The sequence below is a fragment of the Poecilia reticulata genome, chromosome 10 (assembly GCF_904066995.2).
Source record: "Poecilia reticulata chromosome 10, P_reticulata-male-v2, whole genome shotgun sequence".
NCBI lineage: Eukaryota > Metazoa > Chordata > Actinopteri > Cyprinodontiformes > Poeciliidae > Poecilia > Poecilia reticulata.
The window spans coordinates 29,501,297-29,516,833 of NC_088839.1; the positions used below are offsets into that span (position 1 = coordinate 29,501,297).

General features: G+C 36.0%; 1 protein-coding gene across 3 annotated transcripts; it reads right to left on the bottom strand.

Annotated features, from left to right (window-relative positions):
* Window positions 1-296: 296 nt before the first annotated feature.
* Window positions 297-13,559, bottom strand: adad1 (adenosine deaminase domain containing 1 (testis-specific)). Of its 3 annotated transcripts, none has more exons than XM_008421136.2 (13): window positions 13,426-13,559; window positions 11,942-12,135; window positions 11,636-11,776; window positions 11,201-11,371; window positions 10,480-10,551; window positions 9,238-9,363; window positions 6,873-6,990; window positions 6,109-6,279; window positions 5,614-5,689; window positions 5,343-5,499; window positions 2,036-2,264; window positions 1,091-1,223; window positions 297-763 (listed from the first exon to the last, which is right to left on the bottom strand). In XM_008421136.2, the coding sequence occupies exons 2-13, from the start codon at window positions 12,114-12,116 to the stop codon at window positions 650-652; spliced, it is 1,683 nt and encodes a 560-aa protein (XP_008419358.1). In that variant the 5' UTR covers window positions 12,117-12,135; window positions 13,426-13,559; the 3' UTR covers window positions 297-649. The 3 variants fall into 3 exon arrangements, with proteins under 3 accessions (XP_008419358.1, XP_008419356.1, XP_008419357.1); XM_008421134.2 differs by having other exon boundaries at window positions 13,349-13,497; XM_008421135.2 differs by lacking the exon at window positions 13,426-13,559 and adding an exon at window positions 13,171-13,306.
* Between the last annotated feature and the right edge of the window lie 1,978 nt (window positions 13,560-15,537).

A 15,537-nucleotide genomic window follows, 5' to 3' on the forward strand; every position in this document is an offset into this window, starting at 1 on the left:
TCATGGTCTTCTATAATTATGTAGGCCTTAAAATATATTTTTAGATCTTTTTGGTGCAATATATTTTTAGAGAAGCTTAAATTAGATACACCCCATAATCATCAAAATTGACAAATTCTTGAAGCATGGACCATTGGGTGCAAAAAATATAGAAACTCAACACATTTTTATAACATGCCATTTTGTTTTATTACTCCATCTCTGTATATAGGGGGAAAATCCCTTAATATGAAGAAAAAAAGAGATAAAAATTCAACAGGCCAAACAAATCTTGGTTAGGGCAGTCACAAAACAACAACATTACAACGTAGACTTTAATTTCCAAACAGAACATTATTTTACAAATAAAATGAAAAAATGTCGGGAAAGAATGTCATTTTCACTCAATGATCATGCCATACACATAAAGGAAAAGTAAAATGATTGGCCAACTAAAGAGTCAGTTGCAAACTACAAGAAAAACAATAATTGTTTCTGTCTCAGCTTTCTAATCTTCACAAACCTGCTGAAAAAGATGAACAATGAAGACCTCTGAGGAACCACCACCTAACTTCTAAAACCCATCAAGATTGCCAAGACTGTGGCAAACCAAATTACGGCTTATTTCTCCTCCCAAAAACGAGAATGATTTCAGTTGAAAAATATTCTTTTAGTCATTGAAGTTGTCACTGTCAGGAAGCTTTTCCAGCCACGAACCAAAGCCCTGCTGAGACAAGTATGCCCGCAGCACACTTTTGGCCTCCTGGTATGGCTTAGCCATCATCTTCAATGACAAAGGAAGCAACAGGGTGAATAAAAAGTAGAGTAATTTCCTAAAACCAAAAATTTATATATTTGAAAAGATTGATGAAAATGTCAGACAAATAAACTACTTTCACAATTCTTTTTAAGCTGACAGTTTTGATCTAAGACTTGAGCAGGCCTCGTTAGGATTTGATACTTGAGCTAAAATGCATCATTTTCCATTTTAAGAAAAACAGTCATCTCAGCCTAAATTCCAATTGTTGACGCAAAACAGGTGGATTAAAAAAAATCCACTTATAATGGAAAGCAAGTCTGTAGTGTAAAAGTTTATATATAAATGGGTTACCTTTAATTCCCTGTAGCAGCTTGTGGTGACTAGCTCCTGCCTCTGGGCCTCTTTGGCCACCAACCTGAAGCGGTGCAGCATTGCTGCTTTGCATAGGCGGCTTGCCAAAGCAGGTCCACTCTTAAATGGAGACCTACAAACAAGGAAATTGGTAATAGATTAAATAGGCCCAAACATGAACCAAAAATTAATTTACAATATAATAAGAGACAATTATGTTTTTACACAAATCCAGGTTGGCTTGGCTAGCATTTTCCCCTTTTTTATTGATATCCTCATTTGAGAATTGCTGTTGGGACTTACTTGGGTTACAATACATAGTTCCCACAAGTCTGAACCGGAAGTGATAAGCACCACTGAGCCGCCATCCTGGTAGGCAAGGACAGCACAAAGCATAGATGAACTATGGCTTTGAGACCAACAAAATGAAAGTAATCAAAAATTGTAATTGAGTAGTACTTGTAGGGTACTTCTATTGTTTATAATTTAAAAAAGAAGGAACCGAGAGATAGTTCTAGGCTTTTGGCTTGTTTCTTGTTGCCGTTGCAACTGTCTAGAGTCTAGACAGTTAAGTTATGGATACTTATCAAGATGGCCATCAGCTACAAAGTTCCCGGAAGTATGGCGTCACATGAGAACTATGTATTGTCTGACATTAAAATTTCTCAATTATCTGAGTCATTTAGGAGTCACCAAATACCCCATAAAAGAATAGGAAGGAAGCTGTGACACAGTTCATTATATTTTTATGGCACATTCTGTAAAATTTTTTTAATCTGTCTGCATACCTTACAAAATTCAAATGTATACGCACTTTATACAAACCTTGAGCTCATAATCATATGATTTATACTTTATGGCCTAGTACTAATTATACCTCCAACAAACAGCTGAACTGTAAACTAGTCATGAAGGTATAATAGATAAAAAATAGGACAGGCTTACTCTTCAATGGTCTTGCCCTCTAGACCATCCACAACTTCCACAGAGCCGTCTCCTTCACACCAGTTGATACCACAGGTGAGCTGACTGGTGTCTGAGGTGACCACAGATGGCACCAGGCTAATATGGGGTCGCATCATGCAGTAGAACATGGGCAGCAGGGAGGTGATTCCCTCTACACGCTGGTTCACAGACATCTCCATCCCTCTGATTTCAGTACAGCCAGAGTCTCCTGTATGGTTTCACATAAAATGCTCAAAACTTGATAACTTGGCAGTGCAGCTGTGACATTTGTTATTAGTTTGCTCATTTTTATAATACTTTTTTTTTTTTTTTACAATACTTGGTTAGTTCTCCTGCTCCCGGTGAAGGCGGACGCTTTTTTCCTCTTCTCCCTCCCTGCCCTTGCCTGTCCGGCTTGCTCTGTTTTTTGTCCCGACTTTTTCTCTATTTTTGGAGCCTTTTTCTGCACATCTTCCAAATCTACAAATTATGGATGTGGTCAACCGGTTTCTCAATGCGATTGATCAAATTTTCTCAACGAGAAGACTGGGCACAAGAGAGCCCTCTTGTCCTGCGGGGACACCCCTCGGAATACACCCTGGATTTATTCATTATAATAGGATTTCTGCTGTTTGGAGCTTGCGGATACCTGGTTTATTGACAAATTTGTGACGGACTTGGCCGAACTAGCGAACACTCAGACTGTTGGTGTGGACAGAGACGCAAGTTGGATGCGAGTCTTGCTGAGACTCGCAGCCCAGCTGAGGACTCTAAAAACTCACTAATGGAATGGAATCGATCTTGGAGAAGTTGCTAGCTTCGGTTCAGTGGAACGACCAAACTAATTTGGATAATTGGGAACTGAGAGGTATCCGAGAGACTTTAGAAAAGATTGAAATGTATAATCTACCCGAAATAAGACATTCTGTATCTGCATTGGCTTTCCCCGTGTTGCCTTCGAAGGGTTGCATATTTCCAATCTCCTTGAAGATATGTAAACATAACGCTCCTTCCCACCTCACTCCCTCCTGTTATCCATGCAGCTGTGGGGCTGAGCGCTCCCAAGGGCATTCCTCGGTTTCATGGCCCCAAGATGTCACCGCCTTCACTCATGTCTTTGTTTTGCCCTTTGTTTTGTCTGAATGTTGCCATCTGCCCTAATGTGTCCTTTCCTCTCTTTTATTTTTTAACCTGTTAGAAACTGTGGAGTAGTCCTTATTTAACCCAGTAAAGGATTATTTTAGTTTATTAGTAATATCAGAAATTGTGGAGTTTAGGTCCTGTTAATAGGTTAGAAAATAATTATTTCTAACACAGTTTCTCCTGACTTTAGTGAGTAATGGATGAATACAACGTCAAGCCCTTTCCTTTAAAATGTGTTGCTTGAAAAAGACGTTTCAAAATAATCTGTTGCTCATTTATTTGTTGTGTAGAACAGCAGTCACTCACATTTTTACCCTATTTGGAAATATCTTCTAAGCAAATTAACACTCCCCTTTTAAACTTATAAGCCTGTATTAATACCTACACAGAGTGAGAAGTTTCACAATAAATATACAATGTAAAAACAAATTAAAATAAGTTGACAATACATATATATTGTTTTTTTTTTTATTTGCCATGTCACCCCCATCTCATAATCTGGGTTTGCACCTATAAACATCTTCATTTAAAAAACAGCACAGCTAACTGGAGTTTCCCCTTATTTCATCCTGGACAAATATTATTTTGCCATGTTAATTATAAGAGGTGGGGACAATTAAGTACCCCTCCAACCTGGAAACTATGATATTTTCACACCTTTTTATCTTGGTTGTAAGTCTGGGGAATTTGCTGGTGCTCAGGAGCACCCACCACCTTGAAAGCAAGCTACAGGCATCAACAGCGTGAGATAAGGAACTATTTTTAAATGAACTTTCCCCTATTGAGGAAGAAACGGAGCATGTCAGTTTCGTATGCAGCTGTGGTGGAACCCAATGTAAAACACATCTGAATTCATTACCAGTCAATTATTTTAGAAATTATGTACCATTAAGGAAAAAATTATTCATGCGTCTGCCAGATTTAGATTTTAAATAATTTTCATTAAACCAAAAGTTATTTTCTTGCAGTATGTTCCAAGTCTTTGAAGTCAGAAAGTCTCCTTGCCATCACCCTAATCTTTTGCTCCCTCCATAAATTTTAAGATTTTATAGAGGATTCAAGTCAGGACTCTGGTTGGCATAGGGATGTGGTAAATGATTATTTTTATAATGGAGTAATCTATCAGTTTTTTGACTAATACTGTAGTAATTGAATAAAGGGAATCCCCCCTTTTGTAGTAGCTATTTAAGATAGCAGAATAAATCTATGAAAGAGAAATTGATAGTAAAACAATTCAGTTCCTTTTTTAGAAAAAAGAAAACATTTCTTTTGGGGTCCTCTAGAGATCATTAGTCGGGTTGGGTTTTTTTAAAAGACCGATGTAAACTCTAATGTTTACTGTTGAGTTGTTGTAGCATCGAGGATGTGCTGTTGTGAAATACCAACTGTTATGTAGTACATGCATTGATCTTCCTCCGTAGCTGCAAATAGCACTTAATATAACAAGTGAGAGGGTTGCGCAATAAAAATAATTAACCAGCCAGAGCATAATTTAATTTTGATTTTAGAAATCAAGGTACTCAAATCCTTTGATGAATCATTACAGTCCTAGCTGGCATTATACCTCCATGTGCCTACATGCTGGACAAATGAAAATAACTTTAAATCTAGATCTGCCAGTGGTATGAATAATTTTGAGCCTATGAAATAAATTATTGCATCCAACACAAAGAACTTAACATAGTCAGAATGTTGTTTAGACATTCATTCAAATAGTCATTAGATCAAGACAAATTTAAAATATTCAGCACATTTGATCTTGAGGAATGGAGTCGGCCACCTCTGATCTAGACTTTGTAGCAAACCAAATTACCAGAATGTGTGACATTTAAAAATTGAACCATTAACTACAAATTATGACTATAAATTTTGAGTTCTTGTTTTTCTATCGCACTGAGACAGAGATGCGATGTCACATCAAACTTTCTGAGTTTGATGATCAAAACTAGAGGTTTGATCATCGTTTTGATTAGAGGTTTGATGATCAAAGGGATGATCTGTTTGATCATCAAACAGAGGATTTCCTCCTCTGTTTAAGGTAATTTTATTTATATAGCACATTTTCAGCAACAAGGCAATTCAAAGTGCTTAAGAAGGAAATCATTCTTAAACAGAATTCACAACAGAGAAATTGCTACAATCAAAGATGACAGGCTTGACTTACCTACAAGAATGCTTTGAACATAGACAGGCTCAATGAAGTGGCTCAGTAAGGCTCCTTGGTATCCAAGCACCTGCCACTGAGTGATCTTATCAGTGGTGGACATGCTGACCATCTCGCTAGCAGAGTTATCAAGGGTTGAGGAGAAAACTGAAAACACCTTTGAAGGGAAAAAAAAAACTATTGTTAAGGGTTAATATTTAAATTAAAAAAACACAAATACATTAAAAAAAAGCTATCAAATGTTATTCCCATAAATGACTGAACATAATACCTTGCCCTCAACTGACAGGTGTAGGCTGATCTCACTATTAACTTGCCATGTTGTAATGGAAAAAGGGTTCAGGCGCCTGGGAATAAAGGAGAGAGCAAAATTAAGATTTAGACCTTTCAGTTTAGATTTACTGATTAGCTTTTACTCATGCAAACATGAGAAATGCAACTGTAATTAGCAAGTGCATTTAGCTGCTTTAATGAAATTTGTTGTTTAAAAATTAAACACTAACAGAAGGGTGCGAAGAAAGGAAAAGCCAGTGTTATTTTAGGCAATCACAAGCCAACAGATTTGCTAACATTGCAAGTTCTTAGCAAAGGGGAACTTCAAATAAATGAAGTAAATTAAAAAAATGAATAATTAATATTTAAATCTAAGTGCCTATTTTAAATTTATCTTTCATTCGTCTGTTGTTGTATCGACAAAAGATGAACAAGAATTAATTTTGAGTGTTTTTAAAAAAGCTGCAAACATGCCCAACGAACAAATACTTACAGCTTGGTTGGAATCTGTGCTGCACCCTTTGGTAGTTGGTTTACATACAGATGCAGGGTAATCCCACTCTTCAGGCTGAGGAGTTTGCTGTCGATGTTATGAGTGAAAATGGACTTTGCAGTCAGATTGGCATTTTTGCTGAAATACATCAGCAGGTGCCGGTATAGATACCTGGTAAGGCAGAATGAGGGTGGCACATCACATATACTTCACTAAACATGTGGTAACATGCCTTGAGTTGTAGGGCAGGTTTTAATGTATCATCTTTTCAGAAAGATGTCAAAACATAGCTGCAAAGAAGTAATCCAACAATATTTAATGCAAACTACTTCAAAGCTAATAAACTAAAATATTTCATCAAAAATCTATTATGCTAGAACATTGTATTCAAATCTATTATGCTTCCCAACCCTGGTCCTCGAGGCACACTGCCCTGCATGTTTTAGGTGTTACCATGCTTTAGCACAGGTGATTTCAATTGACAAGTGTTTGCTGAACTGCAATCAGCTGAATCAGGTATATTAAAGCAGAGAAATATCTAAAACATGGCAGTGTGCCTCGAGGACCAGGGTTGGGAAACACTGTGCTAGAAGAATACAGCTGTTCCAGAAATGTTATGGTCATGCTCACTGAAGCAAGTATCAAACAACAACAAAAAGAACAATTCTCTCATCAACTGAGAATGTTAACTTACAGCACATTTTGAAGTAGACTTAAGTAGATCATCACAGAAAAATAATAACCAAAAAATAATAACCAAATACCTCATGAGAGACCTCCTTGCTGTAACAACAGCATGAGAATCATGCACAACTCGTCCATTTGATGACACTTTGGTGTTGAAGTTTCCAGTCCCAAGAGCAACAACCTCGCATCCACTGGCTACAAGAACAGGATTAAGTGAAATATTTCAGGGTTTCCCCCAGTGTATTATAGGCCTGGCGGCCCGCCATCCTTTACTAGCGTCACCACCAGGCTAAGCCTTTCTTGTTCATGTTTTTAGGAAAATAATTTTTAAAAAAACTTTTTTTTTTCCCCCTTCTTCCTTTTTAAGCCGGATTGCAAGCGTCTCTGTTGCTCTGAGGGCTTCACTGGTGGAGCAGATTTATTCCTAAAAGATATGTTTATAGAAGATAGGTTTATAGTTTATGCATTTAAAGCCGGACCAATCGCATCGCTGGCGCCTCTGCGCACTGCAGTAGCTGGATTAAGTTTACCTCAGCGCAGATCCCGTGCACCTCCTTTCACTCAAACTGGACACAGGCTGACCTGTATGGATATTTACATCAACCCCCTGTGAGGAATTATGATTCTTTCCAGAGTTTTTGATCAAGGTAGGACTTTAAACACCACTCTGGTTAGCTGTGGTTGCGCAGCTCTAAGTGAACTACAGGAAAAACTTGTAGTCGCGCTTTCAGAGGTGCGTTGAACGAGCACTGAGAATGATTTATATTTGTGAACAAAGAATTTTGTGCGGCTTTTCCACCTCAACACACTGCCCAGGGCCCAGCTCTGCCTGCGCTGATAAAGTTTTGTATGTGTTCCCAGTTGGCCGATGTCTTAGTTAACAAACTAGGGTTCCTGATCATGCAGGTTCAGCCTGGTGAGGAGCTTTTGCGCTTTCCTGTCTGTAACGCATCATGCTGATTTTATATTATTCTATTATTATTTTTAGTGTTATTTTTCCGGTTACACAATGCATCAAACCATATCAAATGCTTTGTCCACTTAGATCTGAGAAACTCGTCCCATAAACTCGACCAACCAGAATAGTTTCTGTGACGCCTATTAAAAACTCAACAGACACGAAATGGAAGAGCTACTAAAGCCAGATTAGCAGCATTGAATTAAAATCTAACGTTTGTTGCGCATCTCTGCACAGTGCAGCAGATTTCCTCGTCATGCAGGGCTGGTCCAAGGCTTTATGAGGTCTGGAGCATAATTTGATTTAGGGGCCCCTTTGGTTGCCAAAAACATCAGCACCTCTAACAGATGTGATGGGAATAGTTTAATTGGCCAACCTAAAAGGCAATCAGTTATAATTACAATTTACTAAATTGTATTTGTGAACAAACATCGCTCAAACGTAAAGATTAAACGCACAGCATCAGATTGTAACTAAGGTAACAAAACAATCTAACTCTGAATATTGTTCTTTGAACTTTTACAAAGTAAAATCTTACATCTAAATGTTAAACAATTTAAAATATTTTAATTTATGTAATTTCAATCAAATTGAAAATTGATTTGAAAATTGAATCAAATTTAGCACCATTGATCATTTCAATAAATAAGTGTTACATTCATGTATCTGTGGTCTGTTAAAATATTAGCATTTACGAGGCCCCTGAAGCCCTGGGGGGCCTGATGGAGCTGCTGACTTAATTTGGATTAAACAAAAGTGCAAATAATTTATATTCATTTTAATTGTATATTTTGATTTGTTGTTTTTAAGACTAGTTGTGGGTTTAAGTAGTGTTTCACTGGCAATGTTTTTCCTGTAACGTATAATTACTGAGTGATGTTATTAAATTTCTTGTCACCTTAACATATTTTAATACAAAAACACAGTGGACCGCTGGTGGTTGCTAAGCCTGGTGGTCGGCACCCCGACCACCAGGCTTAGCAAGTTTTCTGGGGGAAACCTGTATTTCAATACTTTAAAAAAAATTTTTTAAATATATATATATATATATATATATATATATATATATATATATATATATATATATATATATATATATATGCTGAACAATACAATATATGTATTGGTCTTACGAGTTATGTCCAATTTACATATCTTTAGTGTACATTTTTGACAAACAATATGATTCATGCAGTTACTTCACTTCTCTAGCTTACCTTAGAGGTCTTTATTAAGACCTCTAATAAAAAAGTAAAGCTTAAACCTTAAGAAAAACATTTTTTTTAAACCCCATCAGGACTTTAACTGAAAATGTGACTCGTGTCAAATGAGGCCAAGACTTTTTTTTTTTTTAACAAGAAATATTCCAGGTTAGTTTGGTGTAAAATGGATGAATAGGTTGAAAAGCATATCATTGAAACTGTTGAGCCTGGTGGAAGAGCTGTAATGCTGTGGGACACTTTTTCTCCCAAATGTCTACTTACAAGTTTTGACAATGAATGCAGCTGTTGTTTCCCCACAGCTAGAGAACTCTGGATGGTTGTTCAGCAGTTTAGAGAGCTGATCCTTCACAGCATGTGGAATCTGGAGGTTAACCGAACTCTTCCTTTCTGAACAACCAAATGAAAAAAAGAAAGAAATATCAATATCAACTCAACTGTATTCATTTTTTCAATAAAAACCAAGTGTGCAAAAGGATACTTAAAGTAGAGTTTTATTGAACCTTTTACTTTACTTTGTTTGAACATTAATCTTGCTTGTTGATTTAAATCAGACATGTAACTTTTCTGATAATAAATAGTGGGTGCTTTCTATAGAAGCGCATTATGTGATAATAGTATGCAAACTCTGAGCAGGATCCTAAACAGAAAGGAACTGCACAGAAGGAAACGTCAGTCCGATCCTCTAGATGTGGCTGCAATCTTAACTGACTGGAATTCATTAATTTTTATTTTGGAGAGAGGAAGCCTTTTATTTTGAAAAATGCTTAACAAGATCTACTTTTGTCACTATTTTGCTTTCTGTTGATTTCAGTTTGGTGGGTTACAAACAGCTGTTGCCGTCATTCAGCTATTGTATTGTTCAATAAAAATCTGAACAGAAAATGTTCGGCAAATACATCTGAGCCTCCGTTGAGTTTGAAGAAGCTTTCATTCCCTAATAATCTCCCTTTAGCCATTTCCTGAATCAAAAGCTGCAATCGGAAGCCAACTTCAGCTTTGTTCCAGATGGTCAGATAGGAACGCTGCAACATTTAGAGGATTCAACTGACTTTTCCTTCTGTGCAGTCCCATTCTGTTTAGGATCCTGCTCAGAGTGTGCACACTATGAATGATTTCAACCACAATGCAAAGCAGCATCAGTATCTCTCCATGTTTTAGACCACGCATGAAGGAAAGCTTGACCAACTCATGTTAGTCATTGTACTCGCCACCTTCTGGACATGAAATTATCAAGTTTAAACAAGGTAACTATGTTTATACAACATAGTCATGCTTAAACAAGATAAGTATCACGTTGCAATGTGATAGCACTCAAAAAATGTTTTCCTCCGTGATAGCAATATGCTTCTGGAATTTTCTTCTTTTAGAGAACAAGCATTACAAAGCATTATCCTTTAAGACATGGTTGCAGAAATACCAACAGGTTCATTAGTGACAATACTGAGGAAGAAGTGTGGAAATTGGTCAACACACCAACATCATCAAACAGAAATCTTGAGTTACCGTAAAAGGCTCTAGAAGGAATTCTGTCAGAGATGGCTGCCTCTTCCTTCACTGGCAAGGGTGGAGGAACATCTGGAGACAAAAAGTCATAAAAAAGGTCAAAACTAAGAGATAACTTCGTAAATAAAGTGCTTCATACTACATGCACCATAGTAAATTGCCGCTGATGAGCATTTTACTTGTATCTTCTACCTCCAACTAGTCAAACTTGGTCCTTTCCTTTTTATTTTACTGCATTTAAGTCTGTGTGAAATCCATTGAAATGTTCCCAAATTCTCCTGTATCAATTTGTAATTTTCTGAAACTACATTATTTTAAATTCTAACAATATTTTTAACAAAAAGAAGTGCTTGATTATGGAGTGAAAAATAATTTAAATAGGCAAACAGTTCCACATTTAACAAATCTTATTAAATTTTCAAAAGTACAACAAAGTGTTGTGGTTCAGCAGAACATCAAGTATTTTTACAAAGTATTTGCACATCATGTATGAAACAAATCTTACATATTTCACATTCAGTTAAAAAATGTTTGTGTTGAGCCCTTGTGTTCTAGCAAATGTTTTCATTTTTCTTACAGATTATCTGTTTCAGCACATAGCAACAAAATATTAAATAAGCACACTCGATGCTTTTACTTTAAATGTTCAGTTGTGTTATATTTATGTCATATCCAGTGACACCATCAAGCATCCAAAAAAATACGTTTTTAAAATACTAACCTGATGTTTGAGGGAGATCAGATTTAAGACAGCCTAAGCTAGGCAAAAAGTCCTCCAAAGCAGCCTTTGCTGCATTTAGACGAGCTTCCTTTTTAGTCACTCCCATGCCAGTCTTGTGCTGAACACCATCGATCTCAACAGCAAAAGCAAAATAAAACCCTGGTAAGTTCCCTATGAAAAAAAGAAAAAAATAAATAAATAAAAGAAATACAGGAAATCAGACTGCAGTCATATGAACAAGTGTTAAACAGCTACTTGAGTTTGGTGGCTCATTGAGCTACATGTTTTGTTGTTTATACTTTTCAAAATGGTAAAATGTTACATGATGGCCCACCTTAACTTACTTTATACAACAGATAGTAAGAAAGAACCTTCCACTCAACAATCCACACCTGCCATAACAACAGTGTGATTAATACTTTTATGGCGCCTCACCTGTGGTAACCGTTTCCTTGATTTCTAGATGAAACTGTAAAACTTGGGCCAGCTGATGAAGTAAAGACACAGCATTTGTTTCACCCTTCTTGTATTTTTCAACCAGAACTTTGGGAGAGGATTTTGGCTTCTCAAAATGACCTTAGTTGAATCAATGGAGCAGAGAAGTTAATCATTAAAGCACACACACGTTAGATTGCCCAGCAACAAAGTCAAAAACATTGATGAGGAAGAAATATCATGAGCTTAAAAAGAATATCACTAGTAAAATGTCAACAATCTGAAAGATCCCATTCCAGACGTTACCCGGTTTAGACGACTTAGTTCCTTGTCTGACGGAGTCATGTTCCTGATCAACATTGAAGGAGCATTGTTCCTTATTTGACTCTCTTGATTCGGATGTTGGTGGCAGACTCTTCATTAACATTTGAGCAAAACTGGCTCCTCTAGAACCTCGAAATGATCCACCTGCTGAAAACATCCTGCAAGCCAAACAGGTTCTGAGTGGAGAAGAACAAAAGTCCAGATATATTTTAGGGTGATTTACATAGTTTGGGTACATATAAAAAAATACAAACAAATTTTCACACGGGAAACAGAATGGATTTATTTCTTTAAAATTATCAAAGCACTATATAAAAAGTAAAAAATGAATACAATGAATAATAAATGTAGTTTGTAGGGAATAAACCAAACAATAATGTTTTAGTCCTGAGGTTATCTACAAAATATTCACAAGGTAGATTATGGAGATATAACACAAGCAAGCCAATATAAAATACTGAAATGACACAACATTACCAAAGGGAGTACGGTATGTCCAAACACCAGCTCTATTACTCATTTGCTATACAGTATTAGTCAAATAATATTTGCCATTTTTCTGAGAATAATCAATTGTTTGGGAAGTGACATTCTTCACTACTTCATTCAACTTTCTTTTAACTAAAAACATAACTAGGTTAGCATTCACTTTCTTTAGATCAACTAATTGTTTCGCCTTTTGGTAAATAGATTTAATGGTGGTGGGAAGTTAAACTGACAACAGTTGACTGAAATCCGAATATTCTGCAAAACTTTGTAGTTTTCAGCAACACATGTGGCATGAATTAAATATTTTTACAGGCTGTTTTCTTCCCTCTTTTCAACGGGGAAAAAGTGGACTGGATGAGTCAGATACCCCTCCCCCACCCAGATATTCCATAGTCATCTCCAGGAAAATGTGAGTGTGCATTAATACCGACATGTAAATTTTTACACGTAAAGTTATATAACATACTATCAGCATATAATAAAGACTAGCATTTTTATTAACAGACAACAAAAACAGTTATTTCCCCCCGCGAACTAATTTTTTTAATCATTTTTCCTATCTTACAGCTACGCTATCTTAGCTAACGTTCGGACTTGCTAGCGTAAAACTTAGCAATTACCCATCAAGCCACTTAAGCCAATTTCAACAATTAGCATGATACGAGTAAATTTAAACATCCTCTCGTTTTCAGTTTTGGTTAGTATTTAGCTCTACGATTTACCGTGACCTCAATCTGCGACCTGGGTACCAGCTTTCGACGTCGTAGCTCGAAATCAAACGGCAAATTGTAGTCAAGGCTACATGCTACCAATTTAAATGTTCAAGAATTGATACTGCAGTCTAACAACACCGTTTATCAAATTCTAAACTCAAAACCAAGGTCAAATATAAACTTTTACCTATTTTGGATTCGAAAGATAAGTAGACGTGTAATGGTGTCTGAAAATTCTGGAACACGAACGACTGCCAAACTCACGCGCGATGCTGCTGTGTGTCTGTTGAGGCGCAGAGATCCTTTGCAATGGATGATGGATGATACCGTTTGAAAAATGAAGATCAATTGTAGTCGCAATTTTAGTACTGGAAACCTCTAACTGAGGGAAGAAGGAGCTAAAGAGCAGCTTAAAAAACAAAAATAGAGCAGAGTAAAAAGTAATTGCGTCATGACAAAATTCATAGCTATAGAAAAAACATTTCCAAGCTGCCCTTTTTTTTAATATATATATATATATATATATATATATATATATATATATATATATATATATATATATATATATATATATATATATATTTTAATATATATATATATATATATATTAAAAAAAAGGGCAGCTTGGAAATGTTTTTTCTATAGCTATGAATTTTGTCATGACGCAATTACTTTATATATAATTTTAGTATTAATTTTAAAATCAATACTAACAGTAAATTCTGCATGCATGCCAGAGTAGAATAAAGAGCTTCCATCGACAACATTTATTGTTTACGGTGTATACGCATACCTGACCTCTAAATGACTAAACAGGATCAGCAGATAGAAAATAAAATTAAAGCAACAAAGCTATTGTGCAAACATAAAGTCTCATTATAATATAAACTGTAAGTTTGTGTTGGTGTCTGGAAATTTATTGGTTAAATTATATTTGTTTTTTATTGGGAGAGGAGTAGCTAGAAATTATACTCAAGTAACTGTGGTATTACTTCAAAATAATATAACTTATGTCGAAGTAAGAGTTATGGTGCAGTAAATCTACTTTTTTCTAAAGGTTTCTCAAGTAAATGTAACTATACACCTCAGGGTATTGGTATCAGAATGATTTCAAATGGACACCTTTAACAGTAAGAGTGGCTCAGTAAGACAGGCATTTACCTTCATATATTTATCTTCCCACATCAGTCTTCAAGTTTAGACTAATGATGAGGTCAGAAACTAAAACTGTACAAAGATTTGGACTATTATTGCATATTGGTTGCACATCAAACCTCCTTAAATTTATCCTGTGATTCCCTGCTACAAACACATGAAAAACAATTTAATGTTTAAAAAATTTACTTTGTCAAATGATCAGATGAATCTTATTTATAGGATCTCAATTAATAAGCTAAAATATCTTCTTCAAATGACATATTTATTGCTGTTGAAATTCATTAAATCATTTATTAGATGTTTTACAACTAGCAAACAGATTTTTAGGTGTATTTGAAACGGTAAAATTTAGATGTTCTTAAGTTATTAACTTTATAAGCTGAATGTTTTTGACAAAACCTTTGGAGGGAAACTTGTCATGCCAAGTGCTATAAGGTCACAGTCAGAATTGGAAATTTCTGGTCTGTCCTGAGTTACGTTTCAGTAGCAATATCACTTCCTGATCTGTTTTGGCCCGAGTCACGTCTCACTTTAGACCATTCAGACAAATGTTTCCATTATGTTTGTTTCATTTCTCTCAGTGCAATGGTGAAGTAGTGGGATGAAGAGAAAAGGTGGCTTCCTCTTTCACCTTTGATAAAATATAGCTGTGGTGCACAGTGGTATCCTCCTTACGTAAATGCATAATGACCCTTTTAGAGGCCATGTTTGTCTTTGGGGAATCCCCCTTTGATGAGATTGCTTAAAATAGTCGCATTCATCAGATTGCTTTATCACATTTTTTAATAACTTGACATACTGGTATCCAGTTTTAGATGATGACAACATAACATGCATAACGGGACAGTCAGAGCTTCAAAACTTCCCACTTTAGTATGTACTTTTTTTCAAAATGTAACAAAATTCTCATAAGCTGATCTACCCTCTGAACAAGCTTCCTTTTAAAAAGTTAATTAGTTTTTACCTACCTGAGTTTATGAAATGATGAACTATAAAAGTGGGAAATATTCACCTTACAGGATGTGGCTATTGTGTGGTAGGGCAAGACGGGGTGGGGAGAAAGCCCGACGTTGTGTTCAGCCAAATGGCTGAATTGAAACCTTTCATCAGATGGAGGGTCGCTGTCAGCAGCTGTAATCGTAAAGGATCTTCAGTGGGGACAGTGATTAGCGATTATGAGAGTGTGTGAAGTAAAGTGGAACAAGCAGCCCACAGGCA